Source organism: Anser brachyrhynchus (assembly GCF_964034855.1).
Source record: "Anser brachyrhynchus genome assembly, chromosome: 9".
Classification (NCBI taxonomy): Eukaryota; Metazoa; Chordata; class Aves; order Anseriformes; family Anatidae; genus Anser; species Anser brachyrhynchus.
In genome coordinates, this window is record NC_137703.1 from 22,222,063 (window position 1) to 22,244,255 (window position 22,193).

At 44.1% G+C, this 22,193-nt stretch overlaps 2 protein-coding genes across 3 annotated transcripts in view; both read right to left on the reverse strand.

Annotated features, from left to right (window-relative positions):
• SCG2 (secretogranin II) overlaps positions 1-20,102 on the reverse strand; it is a 58,790-nt gene extending 38,688 nt beyond the window's left edge. Inside the window, exon 1 of the mRNA XM_080605031.1 lies at positions 19,997-20,102. Within this exon, the coding sequence (XP_080461157.1) occupies positions 19,997-20,087 (91 nt within the window). The 5' untranslated portion in view covers positions 20,088-20,102. The remainder of the gene's footprint in view (positions 1-19,996) is intronic.
• AP1S3 (adaptor related protein complex 1 subunit sigma 3) lies at positions 2,461-20,862 on the reverse strand. Of its 2 annotated transcripts, XM_080605043.1 has the most exons (6): positions 20,829-20,862; positions 20,511-20,722; positions 6,253-6,431; positions 5,007-5,115; positions 3,919-4,056; positions 2,461-2,947 (listed from the first exon to the last, which is right to left on the reverse strand). In XM_080605043.1, the coding sequence occupies exons 1-6, from the start codon at positions 20,845-20,847 to the stop codon at positions 2,912-2,914; spliced, it is 693 nt and encodes a 230-aa protein (XP_080461169.1). In that variant the 5' UTR covers positions 20,848-20,862; the 3' UTR covers positions 2,461-2,911. The 2 variants fall into 2 exon arrangements, with proteins under 2 accessions (XP_080461169.1, XP_080461170.1); XM_080605044.1 differs by lacking the exons at positions 20,511-20,722; positions 20,829-20,862 and adding an exon at positions 19,997-20,129.
• Positions 20,863-22,193: the final 1,331 nt, after the last annotated feature.

Here is a 22,193-nt window from a genome sequence, read left to right on the forward strand (position 1 = left end):
AGAGTTTAGACAGCTGCAAAAACGTTAGTGAACCTGGGAAAACTGTTAAGGAACCCAGATGAAATGGGCAATGCTTCAAAGAGATTTGTGAGTGTATACATTAATGGTCTGCTTTAAGAAAAATCAAAGAACTAAGATATCGAGAGAGACATAAATCTTCTGATGAATGATACTCCAGAGTGCACTCGTCTGCGTACAGTCTTGTTGATGGCAATGGACTTCCACGAAGATGGAAACACAGATGTTTTGACACAGTGACCTACAGGCAACCTGACAATAACTGGGCTTCATCTGAGCTTTTTCTCTTTGAAGAAGCAACATACTAAGTTAGAGCTGGGTCGAGCTGAATACCATTGTAACACCACTTACCTAAGTGTTCCCTTTTCTCACTGAAGGTTGTAGAAAACATGAATACAACTTTTATGTTTCTAGACCAATCTGCTCTTAAGTACATTATATAGACAGACACTTTCAAAAAGTCACATCAAGTAATCTCATCTGCTTACTTTATGTAACCCATCTACAGGCAAAAGAAACAGAAATCTGAAGATGTTTCTTAGATCGATTAACACATACCCTCTACCCAACTTTGCAGCCAACAAAGGCAATTGGCATAGCAAGCAATGGCCATTTCCACTAAGGTAAGGAAACCATACTTTCTCCTTCACAGTTCTCAAGCTGACTCAGGGTACATCAGCTTGGCAATGCTATTTATTTCAGATACCATATTGATATGGCTGTCATAAGTACCCATAATCTATTTTTCCCCATAAGGTATTTTTCATCATGTGAAATGAGAGATGAAATCCTACAGCTCTTCTTAAAATGACCAAAAACACAGGCTTAAGATATTCATACCAAGAAATCTTCTTTTTGGAACTCCTATTTTGATATACTCCACAACTCGAGAAACGTAAGTTACAACAGTAAGAATCACAGCATGGCTCAAAAAAAAAGAGTAAAAATAAATGACTATCAGTGATTTTCTTGAAAAGAAGTCACTTATGAAAGTAAAGAGGTAGACTTGGAAAGAGCCTCTTTGCACATTTTGAAGTGGCTTCTTAATCAATTAAACACTCTAAATAACTTCATTTCAAACCAGGAGAAAATAACATACAACTCCTACAATTTCATTAATCTACTACTAAATTGAATGTCTTCAGAGCTATTAAAAGCCCTTCAGCAATTTCCCTATTTTTTCAATGCTGAAAGTATGCCTTTGACATCAATACAGAGAAAACAGATGGATAAAGTAATTATAAAAAGAGCAGCATGACGCTACAAACCAGCTTGCCACAGTTTTACTAACAGAGTAGATAACACAGGCAGAAAAGTGGGTTGACAATTACCAAAGTTATCGTGTTGTGTCAAAGTGCTTCCACCCACCAAAAAGAGAAAAAACCTCCCTCAGGAACATACAGACAGACTGGGAAGGAAGGAGCAATGAAAAATTAGAATAATCATGCAGGACATTTAAAGATTAGAAAAATCCCTGAAGGAAAATACTCCTTGTACATCCCAGAAATCAAAGAAAATAAATGTTGAAGGGAAATGCAAATCAGTCCTCGGATCATTCTGGCATATTTGTCTGATAACTTACCTAAGTTTTGTATAAGGTAATTTCATGACTTGACAGAGACAATATCTAGCTACAAGTAACGGGATAAAGAGAATTTCTCTCAGCTTTGAAGTCTGTTAAAGAAAGTAATCTATCTGAGGAAGCCAGTTCAATCAGCTTATTGAGTTCAAATTACACTAACAGAAAGATGGGCGAGCTAACACACCTGATTCCCCACACATACAAGTACAATGTTTTATAACTCCAATGTCTTGTAACATGTAATAGGATGTACAGCCCAACCAATTCTTCCCCTCTCTATTTTACCCTTTTTCCATTTGTGGAGCTTGTGAAGTTATAAAAAGTTAATTAAATTGTCCAGCCTTCAGAAAAATGGACCATTTCAACTATTAGAAAGCTAGCCTACCTCATCCTAATAGATATGTGAATTGGGGAATGGAAAATCCTCCTAAGAAAGATGGTCATCGGAGAATACAGAGTCAAAAGATACACAAGATCTTCACCCTAAAATCCCAAAGACTATTTCCTCCTCTTCAGGATATCTCCTGCTCTTGAGCTGTATGTTTCCAAAGGCTGTATAGCTTTTCTCCAGGTCCAGGAGATCTAGGAAGACAGCGACAGGCCATCCACATGCAGAAGCAAAAAGGATTTGTGAAACCTGGGAGAAGTCTGCCTCAAGTCAGAACAGTCTTCCAGGTGAAATGGAAGTGTAGCCTGTGCTCTAATAGCAGTTGGAGAACTGTCTTACTAGCAGAGTAGAGCAGAAAAGAGAAAGAAGACACTACAACTGGAAGTGGCTGGGCCAAGGAAAAGTACATTTCTTCTTCAGGAGAGTGGTTAATCTTCTCAAAACAAGCTTATTAAATCAGGGCCCACAACAATTTGGCTTTTAGAAAAAAAATTATTATTAGAGCAGAAAAATCATTACATTCAAAATAATGGACATTTGTACAAAAGTAGAGTCATATGGTCAGCGGTGGACCAAAACCAGTAAATATACCTCTTCCATGTACTGCCAGATTAACATTTTATGATAACAAAACCCATAGCTAAAAGACATGATACAAAACAACTGTTCAGTCCAGCAAGGAGAAGAGAAACTAGATCAAGGGTAAAAACAATTCTCAGAAACTCACATGCAGAGTAATCCAAACACAGAATTGTTAAACCCTGTGCTACATCAGCTGACCTTCATCTTGATCATTATACAAACAAAACCCTTTAGTTTTAGTTTTTTGGTATTTCTTTGAGGATCTGGCACATTGGGAAGCAATTTCAGCAAGTGCATTTTACAGGTGTATATAGCAGTTCTCTTTCCAGGTAGTTTTAACATTAAAATGCAGGCTTGTTCATGTACTCTTCCACTGTCTGGAGAAAAAAGAAAAACAATTGATACATTATGAAGCAGCAGAGTAATATAGAATCTTTGAACCAAACCCTCTTGTCTTATTATATATATATATATAGTTGTACTTTTGCATGGAATTAGATCAGATTAATGTAGAAATAATTCTACTTTAAAAACCTTAACAGCCTTTTAGAATCTGATCTTCATATAACAACATACCACAGCTGTAGCTAAATTCACCACGTCTAGCTGACCTTTGTACAAAGCTGGCCTGGTTTCATATGCTAACACCAGCCCAGTTTGAAAAAACTGGGCAACTCCATAGCGTGTCCCTAACTAGATCTACCATCATGCCGTTTCCTTCAATATTAGGATGGATCCTTCAGTACCCAGGAAATTGAAGTCAATCTATTACATTCAACTGCTTTTGCCACTGCTGGCTTAACGCTATGAGTTACAGAAGAAATTCCCTGAGGGGTTTTGAACAAAGGTTACATATCTGTGCCTCGTAGAAAAACCGCACAGGTGTTTAAGAATAAAAATGGGAGTTTTCTAGCACATACTCTTTCCAATTTAAAATGTTCATTGTAGGTCATTGTTTCCAATGTATTAATGAAACAACAGATTTTTCTATATTTATGTATACATAAAATGTAAAAATGTAATCTTAGATTATGTACATATATTTAATATCTTACATATATCTTAACCTGTTTCTTAATATAGCATCCAAGAAGCTATAGCATTTAAACTGCAAGAAAGCAAAGGCAGTATATAAAGAGCTTGCAGATGATTTTGCAAGATGCAAGAGGATTGAATTGAAAGCTTATGTAACTGCTCCTTTAATTGTGTTGTTGCACTTACTAAAACTGAACTTAAACCACACTTGGATAGTTAAGTACCGGAAGTACTAAGCTATATTTTAAGCTCCTGTCAAACAAGGAAGATGCAGGAAGATGAGATGTTTGCCTTTAGTCTTCCTCGGCCTTACCTCCTGCAACATGTCAGAGTCTTCTATGGCTTTCACTGCAGACCTCTTTGAAGTGTCTTGTACTTCTCCACCAATTATAAACTCATCAAGAATAAAATAAGCTTTTTCAAAATTAAAGATAATATCCAGCTCACACACCTGGCAGGAAAAAAAAAATCCCACTTTAAATCACTTTACAGCATTATGAACGGTATTGGGCTAGAAGTTTTTTCAAATGATCAAATGTATACGCACTCTCATGGCAGGTAGCCAGGTGAAGAAGAATACTGCATTTTAGGCAATACTGCAGCTTCTGCACATATTCTCTTCATGTTTATAGCCTAGATTTATAGCAAAGATATTCTACTTACTATATTTTATAAAATACACTACCCGTGTTCTGGGTTTCAGACAACGAAGCTGACTTCCTAGCCTACTAACGTTATAGTAGGTCTTATACAACCTATGTAATACGGGTTACATATATTCACACACAGTTTCAGAAAACAAGACAAATTCCCTGTCCTAGTGACCTTACAGTCACTAACTGCTTTTTTGTTTTGAGACAGTACAAACGTGAGTCATGGCACAGTGATTTAGACACGAGATGAATTAAAGTAGTGAGAACAATTTAAAAGAAAAAAAAAAATCATGTGCCACCCACTAGATCAGACTAATTTGAACCTTTCTCAGGTCTTTTCTTTGGAAAAGAAAAAAAACAACACTTTTTCTCATCTTTATGTGCTCTCAATTGTTATACAATATTATGAAGATCTATTTGCTGTTTTTATAGCTGAAGATGTCAAGAGGGAGACTTAAAATACTGTTACCCAGTGTTGTCATTTTTAAAAAATATTTCTCAAGCTTTTCCCTTAAATCCTATTCCCAGAGAAAACATCAATATTAATTTTATTTAGAAGTAAGAATATAAACTTGATCTTATGATATTTTCAGAATTATTTTATAAAATATTCTAATAATGAATTTTCCTTTGGACTGACAGAGACTAAGGGCCAATTAGTGTAGATGGAAACACAAAGCAAAACAGCAACAGGTATCTGTTTATCAGCCAACCAGCAATGCAGTTCGTGGTAGAGAGTGAAACCTACGTTTCCAAAGTATCTGTCCAGAAGTTCTACGTATCGATGAACGACCTCTAGTGTCAGGAGCTCATTATCCTGGTCTTCTATTGCACAACAGAAATACAAACTAGCATACCTAGGAAAATAAAGGCAAAAACAGGAGAGTGAACAGCTGGACACTAAGAGCAAAGGCTCTTAGAAGTTACACAAGTGATATTTAATGTCTGTCTTGTCTCTAAAATAATCTTCTTTCATTCTCATGGTGTCCTAGAAAGCACTGAATAAGATCCGGTAATTTAAACAAATTATTAATTTAGTTAGAAAAGCAAACTCTAGCCCTTGGCAAAGCGGCTCCAACACTAGTCTCAACAAAACAAACAGTAAGACAGCAGTACTTTAAACATTTCCCTCGCCTGCTGCAGTTACTGCTCTTTCTTAACAAAATAAAAATAAAGGAAAAAATAAAGGTGGAAAGTGTTACATCTCAGTAAGACTGCTGGCTACCAAATGACTGATAGTGTTTTGCATGGGCCAGAAAACATGAAACTACTTCTCCCAGTCAATCTTCACAACTTACTTGCACCAAAACTTTGTTTAAATTGTTCCAAGATGGAAGTAACAATCTACCTCAGCTCTCTGGTGCCATGGCCAGAGCCCCAGCTTTTCTCAGCATGTGATCAGATGTTTACATACATCACTTCACAGCAAGGAAGGCAATTTTTGCTTAATGGAAGACGTCACTTATGTGTATAATGTGCTATATCTTAAACCTACTTCTGTTTACTACAAGTCACTTCACAAGAATTAGAAGTCAGTTATTGCTAAGCCTTGTGCAAATTACTTGTTTGGAAAAGGAAACAGGATTTAACGCTTTCCAGAGCAACAAGTATTTCAAAGACAAAAATTGTTAAAATGTTGAAAGTGCCTCAGAACCCTTCTTGCAGCCTTTCTCAGAGTCTGATGAAGCCCACACTTCTCAGTAGACCATCCTGAAGAATCAGGAGCCTAAGCCTTCTAACAGAATTTCAACCACAAATAGTTACTACATTACTCCATTTTTTTTTCATTTGATAGATTGTACAAATACTTTTTTACTCCATAATTTACCCTGCCAATTTATCCAGGGTCATTGTGCTGTTAGCTTCATGATGGCAGGTTCCCAATATCTTACTGTAAAAACAAACCCAAGTGCTAAAGTGAGCCTTTATTTTTCCACTTCTAGCATGTTATTTATATGATTAGTAATTACATGTTCTCATAAAATTACTCACACCTTTTGTAAACAAGCTTGAGGTCTTTCCAGTCAACAAAACTACTTGTTTTTTGATGGCGAGCCAAAATAATCTGAACAATTTCTCGAACGATCTTTTTCTTCTCTTTGTCAGGTAGTGTCGTATACCATTTCTGAAGTCTTAATTTCCCCTGTCGACTGAACAGCAGTATAAAGTGTATCTAGAGTAAACAAAGCAACAAGGTTAGCACTGGGCACAGCCAGCTCTGCCCCGGGCAGTGGCAGGAAGGCACTTCTGTGCCTGCCACCGGACAGCTCGGACCTCAGCAAAGGTACCTCTGACCCCGACGGGAGGTCTGGGGGAGGCTGAGCATGGAAGCTGGGATGCTTCCCCTCCTGCTGCCTTCCCTAGCAGATGTCCCCTCCCTGCATGTCCCCTTCACATCCTCTCCCACCCGCACTTCCTTACCTCGGGCAACCGGTGGCTTTGCTTTCTATTCTGCTGCTTCCCTGGGGAACTGGAAGAGCATCACCCCTTTGCGGTGGCGAGAAGAGGGCCCCAGTCCCTCCTCCAGCAAGACTGGAGATGTTAGCAAAGGGACTAAAGGTACACAATACAGAGGGGCTGGGGAAGTCACAGATGCACAGTGTGGGGAACAAGATGGGAAAATGAGTACCAAGCTAGTGATCATCATCACCAACAGCTCTGGCACTGCACTCTTTGCAGTTACACGCTAAGCAGTATGTCCCTAGCAGAGGCTATACGGAGCAGAAGAAAGAAGCCAACTACTTTGGAAAGGGAGCTCAACTACTTTTAGTAAAGAATTTATGAAACGCAGACGAGCGTGACAACAAAGGACAGACCTCAGTCACCTAGGACGTTACATTAAAGAAGCACTAGATGTACTGTTCCAAAATTTCAATTTCAAAACCAGTCATAATTTTACACGGTTTGCCCCATGATTTTTTTCATGCTTAGAATTAGCAGTGTTATTGAAATACAGAAGCGCTAGCTTTTAAATGCCAGCGGGCCTTTGGGCGAGAAGTGTCAATGCCCATTTATACAAGTACTTTTATAAGCAGATGAAAGTAACTGACTATACCAAGCCTTTAAGCGGTCTAGTAAGTCATCTACCCGCAGCACAGAAATGGCTTTAAGAATGCAGGAGATCTATTTGCGGATGACATTCATCTCAATGAGATGTCCTCTGCTACATGAAAAAACCTGAAGGGGCAAGAGACGCTTTCAATGGCTGAAGACATCGCGACCTGCTCTGCTTTTTGACAGGCATCCCCATGGCTTCTCTCAACAGCACCACGGCTCGGAGGCCATGTTCTCCCGGGAAGGATTTCCATCTGCAGCCGCAGCCACCTGCATGACCGTGCAGAGACAAGGCTTCCCCTGGTGCTGGCAGGACTAGGGAGCAGCACAGGAGCCTCCTTGTCCTCACTTACTTGTGATCCTTGCAAGCTCCCAGCAGAAGAGAGACCGGGGCTGGCAGGTCCCTCGCCACGACCACATTTCCATTAGCTGACCAAACTCTTCCCTATAACTTCTCAATCTACACCCTCATCCCTTCTCTTGTTTTCTATTCCAGCTAGTTGTTATGCCTATAATTCCTCCATCACTCCATCTCCCCAGCAAAGACTGAAGTTAAGGTTCACGATTACTATCAAGTCCCAGCAGAGAAGTGCACTTGAGAGGTTTCTACTTTAAAAAAGAAAAAAACAACAACTGGATTTTGCAGAAAATGTTAATATTCATAATTCAGAAGCATTCTTTAGTTATTAGGTCACAGAGTTATTGAGTAACCTGGAGATAAGAGTTCTGACTATATTGGGAAAGACTTCAAATAGGGGATCATTTTAAGGAAGGGTGGATTGTTTTATTCATATCTGCCTGTGGCAGAATCAGCTGCTGCAAATATGGCTCTCACTATCATTAGGCTAATGTGTTTGATAGAACTACAAGGATTTTGTAGCTGCCTTGTGTTGAGCACTGTAATACTCTCCAGATGAGTTTGCTAAATAAAAATAATTATGCTGCTGGCAGTACACATGGCCTAATTACAGTGGAGATCAAAGCACCATGTTCTTGCCTTTCTTTGTCCATATTACCAGCTGGTTTTTGACATGGTAATATTCCAGCTGTCAGGGTTACCCCCTCGAGGTAGATGAAGGGACAGTCCATACACTTTGTCCGCTGAGACAAGCTGGATGAACAAAAGACTCTTTTGCTTGCTGCACAGCACCATTAACTCCAGAGCCTTTGTGAAGAGGAGTGCATTTGAAAAGCAGAGCAGAGGTTCTGAAGATAAAAGCAGCAGGTCCACAGGTGTCCATTTAAAAGCAATCAGACACAGCTAGCAGCTATTTGATAAACAAATTTCTAAAAATATATTGAATCAGATAGGAGAGGATGATCAGATTTGATTGAATATGCAGGGAATTAGTCAATGAATCCCTAGCAAAAGCCGAGAGCATGTCAGCATAACAAGATCATGCTGTTTGAGACAAGTTTCTTCCACCCTCAGGAAGACATCTTGGCTTGCAGTGCTTTGATAGGCAAATATAAAGAAAAGGTACTCAAGTTTAGGTTCAGCTGTTGGACCTTATGGACCTTACACCTGAGTATCTGTAAGCAATAAATATATCTCTAGGAGAGCAACCCTATGGCTTTAAAAGGCTATGTATCAATAAACTAGGGAATTCTGTGAATATTATTGCCATTTTCTACTGATTAGCATACTTCAGCATGCCATGTTTCACCCATAGGAAAGTGAGCTGCTCTCCATTTAGAATTGCTTTGAAAAGTACACTATTTTTTGTAAAGATGCAGCTGATGTTTTACCAACACTTTCACGAGTGAAGTTAACATACTTTGCAATTAGAAGGTATCTATGGACACTCTTAAATGCATCAGGATTTGTATACTAGCTTCAAAAATCCTATCTTGTGGGTCTTCCATACATACTCTATTTCGTATGCAAAATAGAGCTGCATACCCCTTAAATCGATTTTACTATTATGGAAATACTTACAGCTGGAAAACAGGTAAGGGCCTCTGCTGTAGTCCGTCTCGTTTTACAGTCGGCAGCAAACCAGTATGCTCTCGAGTTGCAGATACTTAGGGGAAAAAAATATTTTTTCTCCCTCTTTTGACTCTTCTGCTCCCCCCCCCCCCTTTTTTTTTTACCTTCTAAACTCCATTCAAACTGGAGAACTCTCTAGGAGATAAACAAAATTACATTCTCATGAGGCTAAATGGCTTAATTCCTCTAAGTGTAAACACCAAATTGCTATGTTGCTATTGCCATTTCATTCAGTTCAGCTTTGCTCTGCCCAGCCACCTTGACGTGATACAACACATTTTTCACTCTCATAGCTCTGCTGATTACAGCTCACTGGAAAGATTTTGATGCATCAACAAACCTGGAAATGTTGAAATACTGCATAAACACCAATCTAACAGCTCATCTGTTCCTTGCTCCTTGACTGTAGAAACATACTTCCTTTTCTACAGTGCCACTAACAAGATGTTGATTAAGGAATTTAGGGCTGGCTTTCAGCAGCCAGGCTAGAAATAGAGGTAGATTATCCTGCAATTCTTCTGATTTTTAAAAGTTCTAATTCCAGAGTAAAGCGAAGACAAACGACTTGCTTTGAATCAAACACCTCTGAAGCAGAGTGCTTGGTTTCCTTCTGGACATCTCCAGGGTGTGCTGGCTATGACTAACAACCACCAGACCCACAAGTGACGCTGGAGAGGATTTTTAGGTCCAAGCTAGACTGGGTCGGGATGAGAAGTGCAGTTCCTATCACAGCATCAGCTGTCCTCGCATGTGGAGTCTGTAGAAGACAGGCTTCAGTCTGAGAGTTGAGTGTAATTTTATTAGCTTGTTTTACTGAATCAGACCCAGCCACCTACTGCATGGTGCCAAATCATCTCCATAAATGCCTGTAAGTAGCCGAAAGACTGCATTTTGTATTTATGGGCCGTTATTTTCTAGTTGAAGAAACAGATTTCTTGGAAATCAAGAATTCAAACCACTTTTCTAAACCTGAACTCTGTCCCCTTCTCTGAACTAGCTGTAGCTACTTTATATGACAAGCCAGAAAATTACAGGCTTTCTGCTTTATCGAGACCTACAGAACTAGCCAGGATGACAAACTGTACCCTTAGTTCCAGGGCTACTGGAAAATCAAATGGTAGGCTTCTGACACAGAATAATTTCACAGTAAATAGAAGAGACATCAAAAATGCCAAACACAGAAGGCTTACATCCTAAGCCAGCTAAACACTTCACACCCAGCTCACTGGTTGCAAACTTGGATCCCTGGTAGCTTTTACAGAGGTTTTAACGTGCACTGCAGTGTTTAGTGAGGCTGTCTACAGGGCTCCAGACTACGCTGCATTACATACAGAACAAACCATCAGTAAGGATATCAAATGAAGAAGACTGCACGGGAAGACAAAGCAGGTTTTCCTGACTCCCAGCATCATTTTTCCACGTTGCTGTCCAACAATATAAGCATTTAAAAGTTGCCATGTTTCTTCCTGCAAGGTGAACTCAAAGGGTCAATGCTGAGAGGATCTAATTCACCCCACTGCGAGAAGAAACCACGCTAGCTATGCTCTCTGCCTCCCTAAGTCCACCTATAGAGCATTTTCCAACTGTTTTCAAAGCTGTTCTGTAGCACCTGGAGCACTTGGGAGAACTGCAAGTCACCTCTGGGGAGGGAAGGCAGGAAAGGAGAGGAGAGAGCTGAGAGGAGAGGGCTGTTGGAAGGCTACGAAATGAAGCCAGGCTTCTTTTTCATGGGTGCTTGGTTTTGGCAAGGATTTGCTCAGGGAGGCAGCTCTGCCTCTCAAACAGCGAGGCTTTTAGATTGTGCTTCAGCTGTCACCTTTCCAAATTCAGTTAAGAGCTCTCCCAAATCAAAGTCACCTCTATCAAACAGAAAGGCTCCTGAACAAGTAACTAATAATTGCGAATTAGGAATGACTATCCTAAAATACACAGCTTGGCAGAACTCAGAAACTCTTGAGTTCTATTTAAAAATTCTAAGTTTAAGCCTGCTGTTGCCAGCTGAGGCAATATGACATGCTAATCAAGAAAAAGTCATGGACCACATAAAAAGGGTAATGGGATGAAAAAAGCCCCACCTTTGGCTGCTGACATGACAAGCACTGCTGACAGAAGCCTTGGGAAAGCCAGACTGACTGGCTCTACCTGGCTGAGAGAAAGCAGCTTTTCATCATAAAGTTCTCTTTTACCTTATTCTGACTCCCTTGAAGTCTGCTTGATCCTCTCGTATTGCTTTAGTCTAGCTGAGTTCATATTCTGCTTGTCTTTTATGATTTGCCATTCCTACCTCTGATATGAAAAAACGTCTTCCTCAACATAGATGGCTGTCCAGAATTTTTACATCTACTTATTTTTACAACACACCTGAAAATGAACAAAACCTGCCATTAAAATGTTTCTTTTTAAAAAAGAAAAGGATGAATAACCGTGAAAAACACACAGCTACTGTGAGCACATACGTGGTTTGGAAAGCCAGGCTATTAGGGTAAAGCGAGAAAGACATACTGCATGGACAACTACTCACCTAATGCATTAACATCCTAGACACACCAGGGAGAGGCAGAAGAGTAACACACTCAAGTATAAGCATGTTGGTATTCTTCAGCTGCACGAAGTCACCATCTGGCTATTGACCTTCAATACATACCTACTGGGGGCTACGGGATTTTTAGAGCAACGATGTAAAACCCTGGGAACGGGCTACCTTATTAAAAATGTTAAATTTCCTCATTTGTTTACTGTTACTGAAAGTTTTATTCACAGCACCACAGAAGCTGACAGGTTTATTGACTGCTGCAGAATCCTAGCTTTAAGATTTAAAACACAGTCTCTCTGATGTAAGCAAGTAAGGAAAAAAAAATAAGCGAAAAACCAGCAACATAAGAATGCCAAAGTAGCGTATTGTTGTCCAACTGGCACAGAGCTCCTTCCAGCTTAATCTCCATTAGGAACGTTTCTGAACAATTTCCCCTAAACAATGCATCCAAAGTCCATGCAATAAAACCTGTGCCAGATCATTACAGGCACATGTGACTATAGTTACACATTGATTTTATTCTCTTCGTGATGCAGAACTCATCCTTATTTTATTACTGAAGTAAGAGTTTAAATTGACCGGCACACTAGCATTTGAAGGATCCGTACTCCATGCAGTATTGATCCAGCCAACAACTTTCCTGATAGCCTTACTTGAGTTAAGCAAGCCCATAATTGAAATGGTATAGCCGAGCTGAACTTCCGAGCCAAAAACACTTCTGACCCTACCTAAGGCTGGGAAAACAGCACTCAGAGCAGCTGTGCATCCCCCGTCCTGCCGCAGGAGCTGACACATCGCTGCCTGCTCTCGCCCCCACAGCAGGCTCCCTCCCACTCCTGCTTATGGCTGCATGTGCAGTCCTCCTGACCTTGGCTCCTTTCTCACAAGCCAGCAGCATTCCTTCCATAACCTCCTCCCCGCAACACGGGCAGCCTCCTGCCTCCTCCGTGCAGCTGCTCGTGTCCCACCAGCAGCAAGGCTGGGTTCCTAGCACCACTCCAGAGAGGAGAGGCAGCACAAGACCTAAAAACCTCCAGGATGTAGATGCAGAAGATAATTATTCTCATTTTTCTTAACTTGTAACTTTTTTTTGTTTTTATTCCTGCAAGAGGAATTACTCTTTTCCAGGCAATAAGCAAGAACAAATCAATGCAAGAAGCGTGCATAAAACCTGCCTCAAACTCTGCAGTTTGAGAGCTCAGAACGGTGGCCACACCACCACCACTGGAGCTGGTGCTCGCACCTCCAGCCTTGGCACCTGCAGGGATGTTGGCTGGCTGACCCCGCAGAGAGCAGCACCATTTGAGAACATTTAGAACAATTATTAACTGTGTAATCACATCTCTTCTGCCAGGGTCTCAGACCTATCTTCATTTGTTTATACATTGCTGGGGTTAGCAAATCCCGGTCAGGCAGCTCTGAGGAGGAGGAGATGAGGCAGGAGGCTGAACAAACCGCCGAGAGCACTGCCCCTAATGAACTGACTCACCAGAAAGCAGGGGAAGTGCCAAGGCTGTCTGAGGTTTTTGTGTGTATGTTAAAATCCTTTTATTACAAGAAGCTAAACTGCCTGTGATTCACCTTAGCCTCAGACTATTTTACAGTCACAAGCCATTTTCCCAGTCTGGTCCCAGAAGGGTCTGTGAAGAAACAGAGCTAAAAGCTAGTCCAATGGACTCTGGCAAAAGGTGCAGTCACTTTTACTCTCGTTTCCACTTTGCCTTATCAGTTATTTGCAGAACCCTGCTGTGTGTGGTACTGCAGCGTCCTTCCCTTGCCTCTGACCTCTCAGGAGCAAAGGTAAAAGGCTTTGCCCTGGGGCAGGGGACACAACAAGGCAGACAGCATTCCCCTGGCTCCTCAGCCAGTGGAGGGACCTCGCTGCAGGCTGGGGACACCAGTGCCCCAGAGGGTGAGAACACCACAGGTCTTGCAGCAGCCTCACACCGACTCCACCAGTTGCTGTACATCACATCAACAGAGCCACTCACTGGGAAAACGAGCTCTGGAGGGACTGAAGACAGACATGAGTTTGGATCATTTTCTGAGTGACTTGAAAAAGCATCCAAGTCATTTTCAGGAAACACTGAAGCACTTCATTTAGGCATTTTCAATGGAGACATTCTCAATTTTCCATTTTAAAAATGGCACTTTTTATTGGGGTTAAAAAAAAGACATGGATTTAGTAACCTAAACATGAAAAATGAAAGAAACAACTACTGTTTATGGAAGGAAGAGCCAGAGCACAGGATCTCACCAAATGCTTTATGTTGGTCCCAAGTTTTGCCTCCAAAATGAAAAAAATTGTTCGAGTGCAAGTTTCTGGATGAAAAATTAATTCTGCTATTCATCCAGGTCTTGTTCGGAGACTTGGAGGAAAGGACATGCCTGAGGTCCCGTCCCACCACTGCCCTCAGCTCATGCGCTCACTATTCACAACATCCGAAGCAATGACAGGACAGCTCTGAAGAGACCGATCTGCGAAAGCCTTATTTCACAGCTGAAATACACGCAGATGCAGGCAATTAACAAGTTAAGATTCAAAAATAACAGGTTGCGTTTCAACAGTCACATCCCCTCATGTTCACTGTCCATCTGTAGCCTGCTCTCCTCTGTTACCTGAACAGGGGCTAAGGCAGGCAGGATACACAAACCTCAGAAGCACGTTGGAAAGCAAGGGATTGAACCTGAGTCTCCAGGCTCAGACCCCGCTACAGGACTAGCTTTCCTCTGTTCAGGTCATTTGCTATACTGGCCTTTATACTCCCTCCTGGCGTAGCAGGAGCTGGTATCTGGTAAGTGGCTTAGTTCTTGGGAAATGCCAAATGGAGAAAGGTATCAAGTAGAACATGACTTCTTTGAGGAACCTGACTTATGTTTCTGAGCCTGGTGGTTGTGAGGTCTGAGCGCTTCGTTTTGTTGTAGGTCATTCAGACATTCCCACGACTTTTCTAGACCTGCGAGCAGACAACCAGACACTCTCTGAACACTTCATGGGCTGTGAGACAAAGGCACAACATGGTAAACGTCTGCATTTTCATCAAATAAAAATTATTCCATTTCTTATTTCCTTGTGCTTTATGTCTATCACTCACCTCAGGGGACTAAGCAGAGGGTGATGATCATGCGGGAATCCCTGCACTGGCTGACTAGCCATCTGGAGCTGCAAGCCTCTGAGCAAAACTACCTGCAAGCAGTAAGGCAACCACAGACATTTACTGGCTGCTGAAGAGGGCTTTTAACGCTATCTTTTCTTCTCAGGCCTGAAAAGAAGATAGCAGACAGACATCTTACACAAATTCAGCAAGTTAGAGAAAAGAGACTGGTGCACAGAGCACCTGGGGTTACGTCTGTGATATTGAGAACCATGAATCCAGGATATATTAGGCCAGAAAGACATGTCTGGCCAGAAAGGCACATCATGCTTGCCTTCAAACACAAATGTTAGTGTTAGTTTCTGTTCCTCCTCCACTGCATGCTACGTTCCTACTCACAAATGAAAAACCATTTGTATACGATGGGATCTTATACCTCTCTAAACTACGGCGTCTGCAAAAATGCCAAGGGCCAGGGCTGGCTGCTCAAGAAAGCACATACCCAGAGCAGCCAAGCGAATGCAGATGACAGCCCGGAGGAATAGGACAGCAGGGAAATGGATGGGAAGGAATGGCAATTAGTAGCTGTGCATAGGTAACAAAAAGGATTATTTTTACAGCAGCAGTATTGGTTTAATTTAGGCATCACTGGAAAGACTACAACTGGCTCACATAAATGCCTGCTGCATATGCCAAATGCCAAAGCATAAATCCTGTCGGTACTGCAGCAGAAGCAGCTCTACCTGCCCTCCTTGGCCCACTGGTTTCCTCAGTGCCTCCATCATTCTGTCCCTTTGCTGCTTTTGCATACGACTGATGACTTCAGAAGGTCTACACGACGGTTTATAAAGCATAGGATTTTGTATCAAAAGATACAGAAAAGCTGCAAAGGGGCAAACATTTTGACATGCTCCACACGCTGAGCATATTACCCAGAGACTGTGAAGTGTGAATCACAATCACTGCTCAGCCAAGAAGTCCAGGCAGCCTCTAGTAACGATAGTGAATATTCAAGAGAGAACATCCAAAGCTGGAGGAGGATCACATCAGCAGCCAGAGACTGCAGACTTGCTGAAAAGAACCCTAAAAAACATTTTTCCTAGCAAATCCCACAAAATGGTATTCACAAGTCCAGCTGAATGATAGGGTGGTAACTGAACAGCAAAGGATGTATTCCCCCGAGCACTACTCTGATCTGAGCAGTTTCCAGGAGGGCAGACCGTAAGAAGCATGGCATGCATAAAATCATTCTGCTGGTACTCCTCAGTCGCCAGGAATCACAGAGTTAAGGATTTAGGGACAGAAACCGGATCCAGACAACACACCTGTGGACTCATCTTCTGTGAACTGCCTGACTAACAAGACACCCACGGCACCCTTGGCAGTGGATTAAAAATCTTTCACCTATACTGTATGAAAAAATATTCTCTTTAGTTTTCCTTACATTTAGTGCCTAAAAACGTCAGAGGTTGTACTCTGACACTTCTTGTTAGGAAGCATTCTTACAGTATTCATAATGTCATGCATGTGCGTAATTTCCCCTGTAGTCATCTTTCCAAGCTGAAACATCTCAGGATCTTCTCAAAGCAATGCCATTCCATTACTATCAGATCCCAAACAAACAGCTCACTACATGACAAACAATGAAATATCACACGTACTCCCCCCTCACCTCCCCTACCACGTATAACGCTGCCTCAACCAACTGGATTCATTTACCTGTGATTTTCTCTCCTTCTCTCATCTGTTCTCATCTGCTGCCCTTCCTGTCTTTCCTAGTTAAATTCCTAAAGGCAAAGTTCATCTCCGCTAGGCCAATACGCTGCTGTATCAAAGTGGAAAAAGGCAGGCAAGGTTTAGAGCACGTTCTTCTTCAAACCGTAGATAGTAAGTTCTGCAAAACACTGAAAACATCTTTTACAGATCTGTGTTTATTTTAGCAATTAAGGGCACTGAGACTGTTGGGAAAGTCAATAATCGGAAGAGCTGAGAGTTCATTTACAAACATCAGGCAGGTGTCAGCACCTGCAGTCACCTCAGCTAACATTTCCACCCAAGCTTCTCGATCAGCGATGGGTATCAAATGGCTGGCTAAATGGAAACACTGCTTGCCAGCTCCTTTTCTATTCAGGCCAAGTATGTTTGTAGAGCCCCCTGTCCTCAGGGGGATTCTTTTGATCTTTCTCCAGGGCTTCAGATCACGTCTACAAGAACTGATTTTTCTCACTGTACTGATGAACAGCGCAGGCAGGAGGGAGGCAGGGCCTTTTACTATGTAGGCAACAACTCTGCACTCAAAGCTATGCAAGCAGAACCATGTACTCTCATCGAGATTATACTGATAACGGTGAGGTGGCAGTAGGATCAAGGTGTTGCAACACTTATGGACACGAAAGGCTACAGCAACATGTGTCCTTGGGGAAAAAAAATATTTTTCTCCTCTCTGTTCAGTCCCTGCTCTTTCACTTTCTTATCCATTGAGAACGCAGTCCTTCAGGAAACGTTTCTTCACTGCAACAACACACATCAGGGAGGAGAATTTAGTCTTTTTTTTCTAAAAAGTGTTTGTTTGACCTGTCACAAGGTAGCAGCTGAGCAGTAAACAGGTCATTCTCAGCAGGATGCGAAATAAACTTTGCTAAACAGATACTTTGCTGAAACTTGCAGGGAGATTTGCAACAGAGCAAACAATTGAAACCACCCTCCTGCTGAGAGGTGGTACCATTACCTTCCATTCAAATCTCAGACCATGTGATAGTGGTGGCTAGCACAACTACCTCATACCAAACAGGAGGAACCGATCTAACGAGTTTAAATGACCTGCTGGAAGTTCTTCAGTTGTGAGCCTGAATAAGGCTTATTCTTGGTTTGTAACCCAATAACCCTTAGTTCTTGACCGGTAAACCCAGTGCAACAACCCTTCACAAAGCCCGGATGACAGACAGAGGAATTTTAAGTGAAAGAGTACCCTGACAAAAGCACCCTTTCATCAGCACTGGTTCTACAATAGGAGAACAGGGTAAGGCTGACAGCACTAGTTGATGTTATAATGCCAGCAAGCATTATTACAGCAATGCCTCAGAAAAGGAAAAACAAAGAACACACACGTTTTAAAAAATTATAATTGATACAGCAGACAATACTGCTAATAAGCAGTGCTACTGTAAGCACTGCTCCCTTGGGACCACCGTGAGTGCTTTAGGAACTGGCATTTGTGAAGTGCATGCACCAGGGCAGAGTGCTGAGCACAGCTTCCCCGAAATCACCTCCCATATTTACTGACCTTCAAGGGCAAAATAGGAACTCCAGTTATTTACATAAGCTTTACACGAGGGAAATTAATATGTGGGGCTGTCTCAGGGTGTAACCAGAAAGGTTGAATATATGTATGAGGACTTAAGGTGTGGAAACTGCATTGCCATCTGTAAATTCGTTACTGCACATATTCTATATGCTAATGTAATGACAGGGTACATTTTTCTAAATACACGAGACAACAAATATGAGGTGTGTTCTGACCAAACCACTGAAAATAAACAGCTCAGCTCCACCTTTGAGGACACAGCCAAACATCAAAATTCAACCTCCAATGAAAGCAGAGACTCCTGTGCAGTTGCACTGCTGGTAACTGATATTACAGATGCACACAATAGGCAAACTGGGCAAGACAGGAGCTTGGGGCATGCTTGCAGACCCTGCCCTAAGCCTGAATTATCAAACAGCGAGATGCTTTCTCAATTACAAGACATCACTGACCATCTTACTGCTCGAGAGCCCACAGTCCTCCTTGGGGAAAATCTAGCCATTATTCCAGGGATGTCAGTCATCGCATTTAACAAAAGAGAATAACCACGGCAACCTTTTCTGATCCCAGCAAACAACCACCAGACTCTGCAAGCACACAGATGAAGAACTGAAGGGCTTCCCTCGCAGGATCCCTTTAACCTGGAGGGCTGCTGCCCCTATGCAGCGCTGGTAAAAGCTCAAACAAGCAGCTGCTGCCACCTCTACCCAGCCAAGGGTCCAGGTTGCGCAGGTAGACCAGCTGCCAACACGCACCGTAGGAACAGACCCAGACCCATACAGTCCCTATCACACACATATGTTACTCCTATCGCCCACTCATCATTTTGCCATGAACTGCACCCTACTTGAGTGGTTAGTTTTTTTAGCTTAGACTCTACCAAACCGCACACATGAGCATCCGTCACTTTCTTTCTGAACCTGATGAAACAACTTCAGCCAGCCTTGGCAGAAAGGCAGAACTATTACTGACTAAGCTCCTACAGCTCTTGGGAGACGAGGCAGCCGAGCAGAGGCCCCTGGGCTGAAGGCAAGGCTCCGCACGAGCCCTCTGGGGAACACGCGTGGGGAAAGGGCTCTTCCCCGTGCTCCTGACACAAGAAAACCTACTGCCCGAAGCTGCAATGCTCAGACACCGGCCAGCCAGAAGACAAGGACCCATGTGCAAGCAAACTCGATACTCCTCCAGGCACGGCGCTGACTTGAACCTGAGCTCCTCGGGTTACAGGAAGCCTTAATCAACTCTCTCCAGAGCAGCCTTGTTTTCCTGGTTGGCTACCAAAGTCTGTCAGCATGACTGAAGTTCACCCCAAGGGTCAGATAGGAGGAAATAAAAAGAATCCAACGTTCATTTCCTCCGAAAAGGCGCAGACCTTGCCCGAGCTCCCTTGGGAACAGGGCTCCCACCTGTTGGAACAGCTGGGACAGCCCTCCGAGCATTTCACCTCTGCTGAAACGCAGCTCGGGCCATTCATTCCAGCAGAGGGATTTCTCAGGGAAGAAAAGTTTCTTTTCTCCGTGCCCGAGAACGCAGGAGAGGGTCGCGCTGCCTTTTGCTCTCTGCCCCGTCCCCCTCACCTCACCGCACCACACCCCCGCCGACCTCCCCCCGAGCTCACCGTTTGCTCCGGGGGCCCGGCGGCCAGGTCAACCCGGAGCCGGGTGCCCGGGGGGGGCCGCCCCGGGAGCCCTCCCGTCGAGGGGCGCTCCCCCCCCCCCCCGGGGCACCGCCGCCGTCTCGGGGCAGCGCGGGGCCCACTTACCATGGTGTGGCGGCGGCCGCAGGCTGGGAGCCGGCCCGGCCCGGCTGGCTGCCGGCTGCCTCCCGCCCGCCAGGTGAGGCCCCGGCCGCATCGCGCCTTCCCACAATGCCCCGAACGGAAACTCCCCGGCGCCTCCTCCCCGCACCTGCCGCCGCCCCGCGGAGGGAGCCCGAGCCCCGAGGGCCGCCAGGGCAGGGCCGGGCCGGGACGGGCCGCGCCGCTCCCCGCGTCCCGCCCGGGGTGGCTGTGCCGCTGCCCGCAGGCGGCCCCACGCCTGGGAAGCCGGAGGCCCGGCCCGCCCGGGGCTGACCCCAGGCGCCGCGGGAGCCTCTCGGCGCAGCCCGAGCGGGGTTTGGGAACGGCGCGCCCCCCGCCCCGGCTGCACGGCCCCAGCAGCCAGCCCTCACGCCTTGCGGCGCACCGGCAGAGCTACTGGCATCGCCGCTCTGCGGCCATCCCCACCAAAGCGAGACTCGGATAGCTTAAATACCGTAAACGGCCGGGCTTTGCTAACCTGTTCTTTTTGGCTGAGCTGGATGAGGGAGCGAGCTGTGAGTAGCTCTGCCAGCCGACCAGCGAATCCCCGTAACCTCTGGCAGGGATTTGCTGGGAAGCAGCTGGTGCCAAAAGAACACGCAGCTTCCAGACTCAGCATCTGAATCAGACGCTCTAAATCCAGGCCTGAGGCTTTGCGAGCTCTTACCACAAACCTGATCCAGATGCAAACTACCAAAAAAACAAAATGGGAAGAGTTAGAAACATAAAATGGGAAGAGTTAGGATGTTCAGCTCCCACAGGGGTAGTCCCAAGGAGAGTTGCTCCCCCAGTGCACCATATGCATCCCGCCACATGTGGTGGGTCTGGAGTCAGGATATGCCCGGCTCCTGCACACAGCACTGGATGCATCTGAGTCATCGGCAAGGAAGGGAAACGTGAAGGAGCTCAGGCACTCCAGGGGACAACTGCAGCATCAGTGGCTGTCACTGGGGGGAATCTCTTTCCAAGCCTCTGGCTTCAGCAAAGAAGGGATATCCCTTGGACAAAAGCAATAGCATGCACACATCAGAGACAGCCACCGCGGTGAAATCCACTCACAGTTAGAAACGCTGGCAAGAACAGAGACAAGGGATGGCATCCTACTCCACTGAAGGGCCAGAATTTTTCCTAGTTTCCTCCCTGCAAAAACTGAAGAATTCATGCTTTCTAGAGGAAAAGGAGAGAAGAACTAAGCTTTACAGCCAGCAGAAATTGAGGGATGTCGGAAAAAAACAAACACAACCCGATTCTACAAGAAAGAAAACATCACCACTGAGGCATTCTAGGCCTACGCCTACATGCGTACCTATGCCTGGATCACCCATGCAGCTGCATCCTCTTCACTGTAAAGAATACATGTCAGTACGGATGTACATGCAGGGATATGATCCTTATGCTCATTTAAAGGTGTGGAGGCATTTTGCACAGTTCCCTCAGCATGCATGACCTCTGCCCTCCATAAACTATGATTTGGTCTACACACATTCACAGAAACCTCCACTTCCGTTCGCTCAGTTCTCGTTTCTGTTTTCTAACCCCACAGCACGACGAGCGCTGTGCCGTACTGCTGCTGGCTGATGACCCCTCTGGTTTCATTTCTGGATTGCACAACACGAGAAGCACAAGTCCCAGCTCCCTGCAGACCCCGCTGATGCTTCATTTGCTTGTTTGCCTGTGGCCTCTGTCACTTCCTGAGAACACGCCCTGGGCCTATAGAGCAGCACTATCTACAGACTGCATGAAAATGCCTTTTACAGCACTGCTGTGGTGCAGCACACACTGTGCCATGCTGGCCACGCTGATTTTGCCAGGACACCATCACTAAGTCTGCCAAATACACACACACTGCTATCAGCATCTGACAAAGCAGACCAAAACCTGTTCCTAGATTCTCTGAAAGGTAGCTGGAATGAGTAAATAGGCTACAGAAGCTGCCACGCTGAACGACAGGCATACTGCCTTCCCCAGGAGGTCCGCATTTGGTTTCCCAAGTGCGCAGTCATGCTGCTGTCCCATTCAACCCCCAGCCCCACCTGCTGTGGCCTATGCAGAACAACAGAGCTGGCTCTGCGGTCAAAACCCAGATGTTCCTCACTACTGCCGAATGGGGAATGTCCTCAGGCACCACTGTGGAACTCGGAAAGCTCCATCTCTGAAAGCC

What these genes read in the sequence shown, in the direction of transcription:
- AP1S3 (XM_080605043.1), bottom strand. An exon ending in AGCTCAGCCAAAAAGAACAG is followed by an intron (nt 6,432 to 20,510) that starts GTTAGCAAAGCC and finishes TGTTTACTCTAG; the next exon opens with ATACACTTTATACTGCTGTT. An exon ending in CTCAAGCTTGTTTACAAAAG is followed by an intron (nt 5,116 to 6,252) that starts GTGTGAGTAATT and finishes TTATTTTCCTAG; the next exon opens with GTATGCTAGTTTGTATTTCT.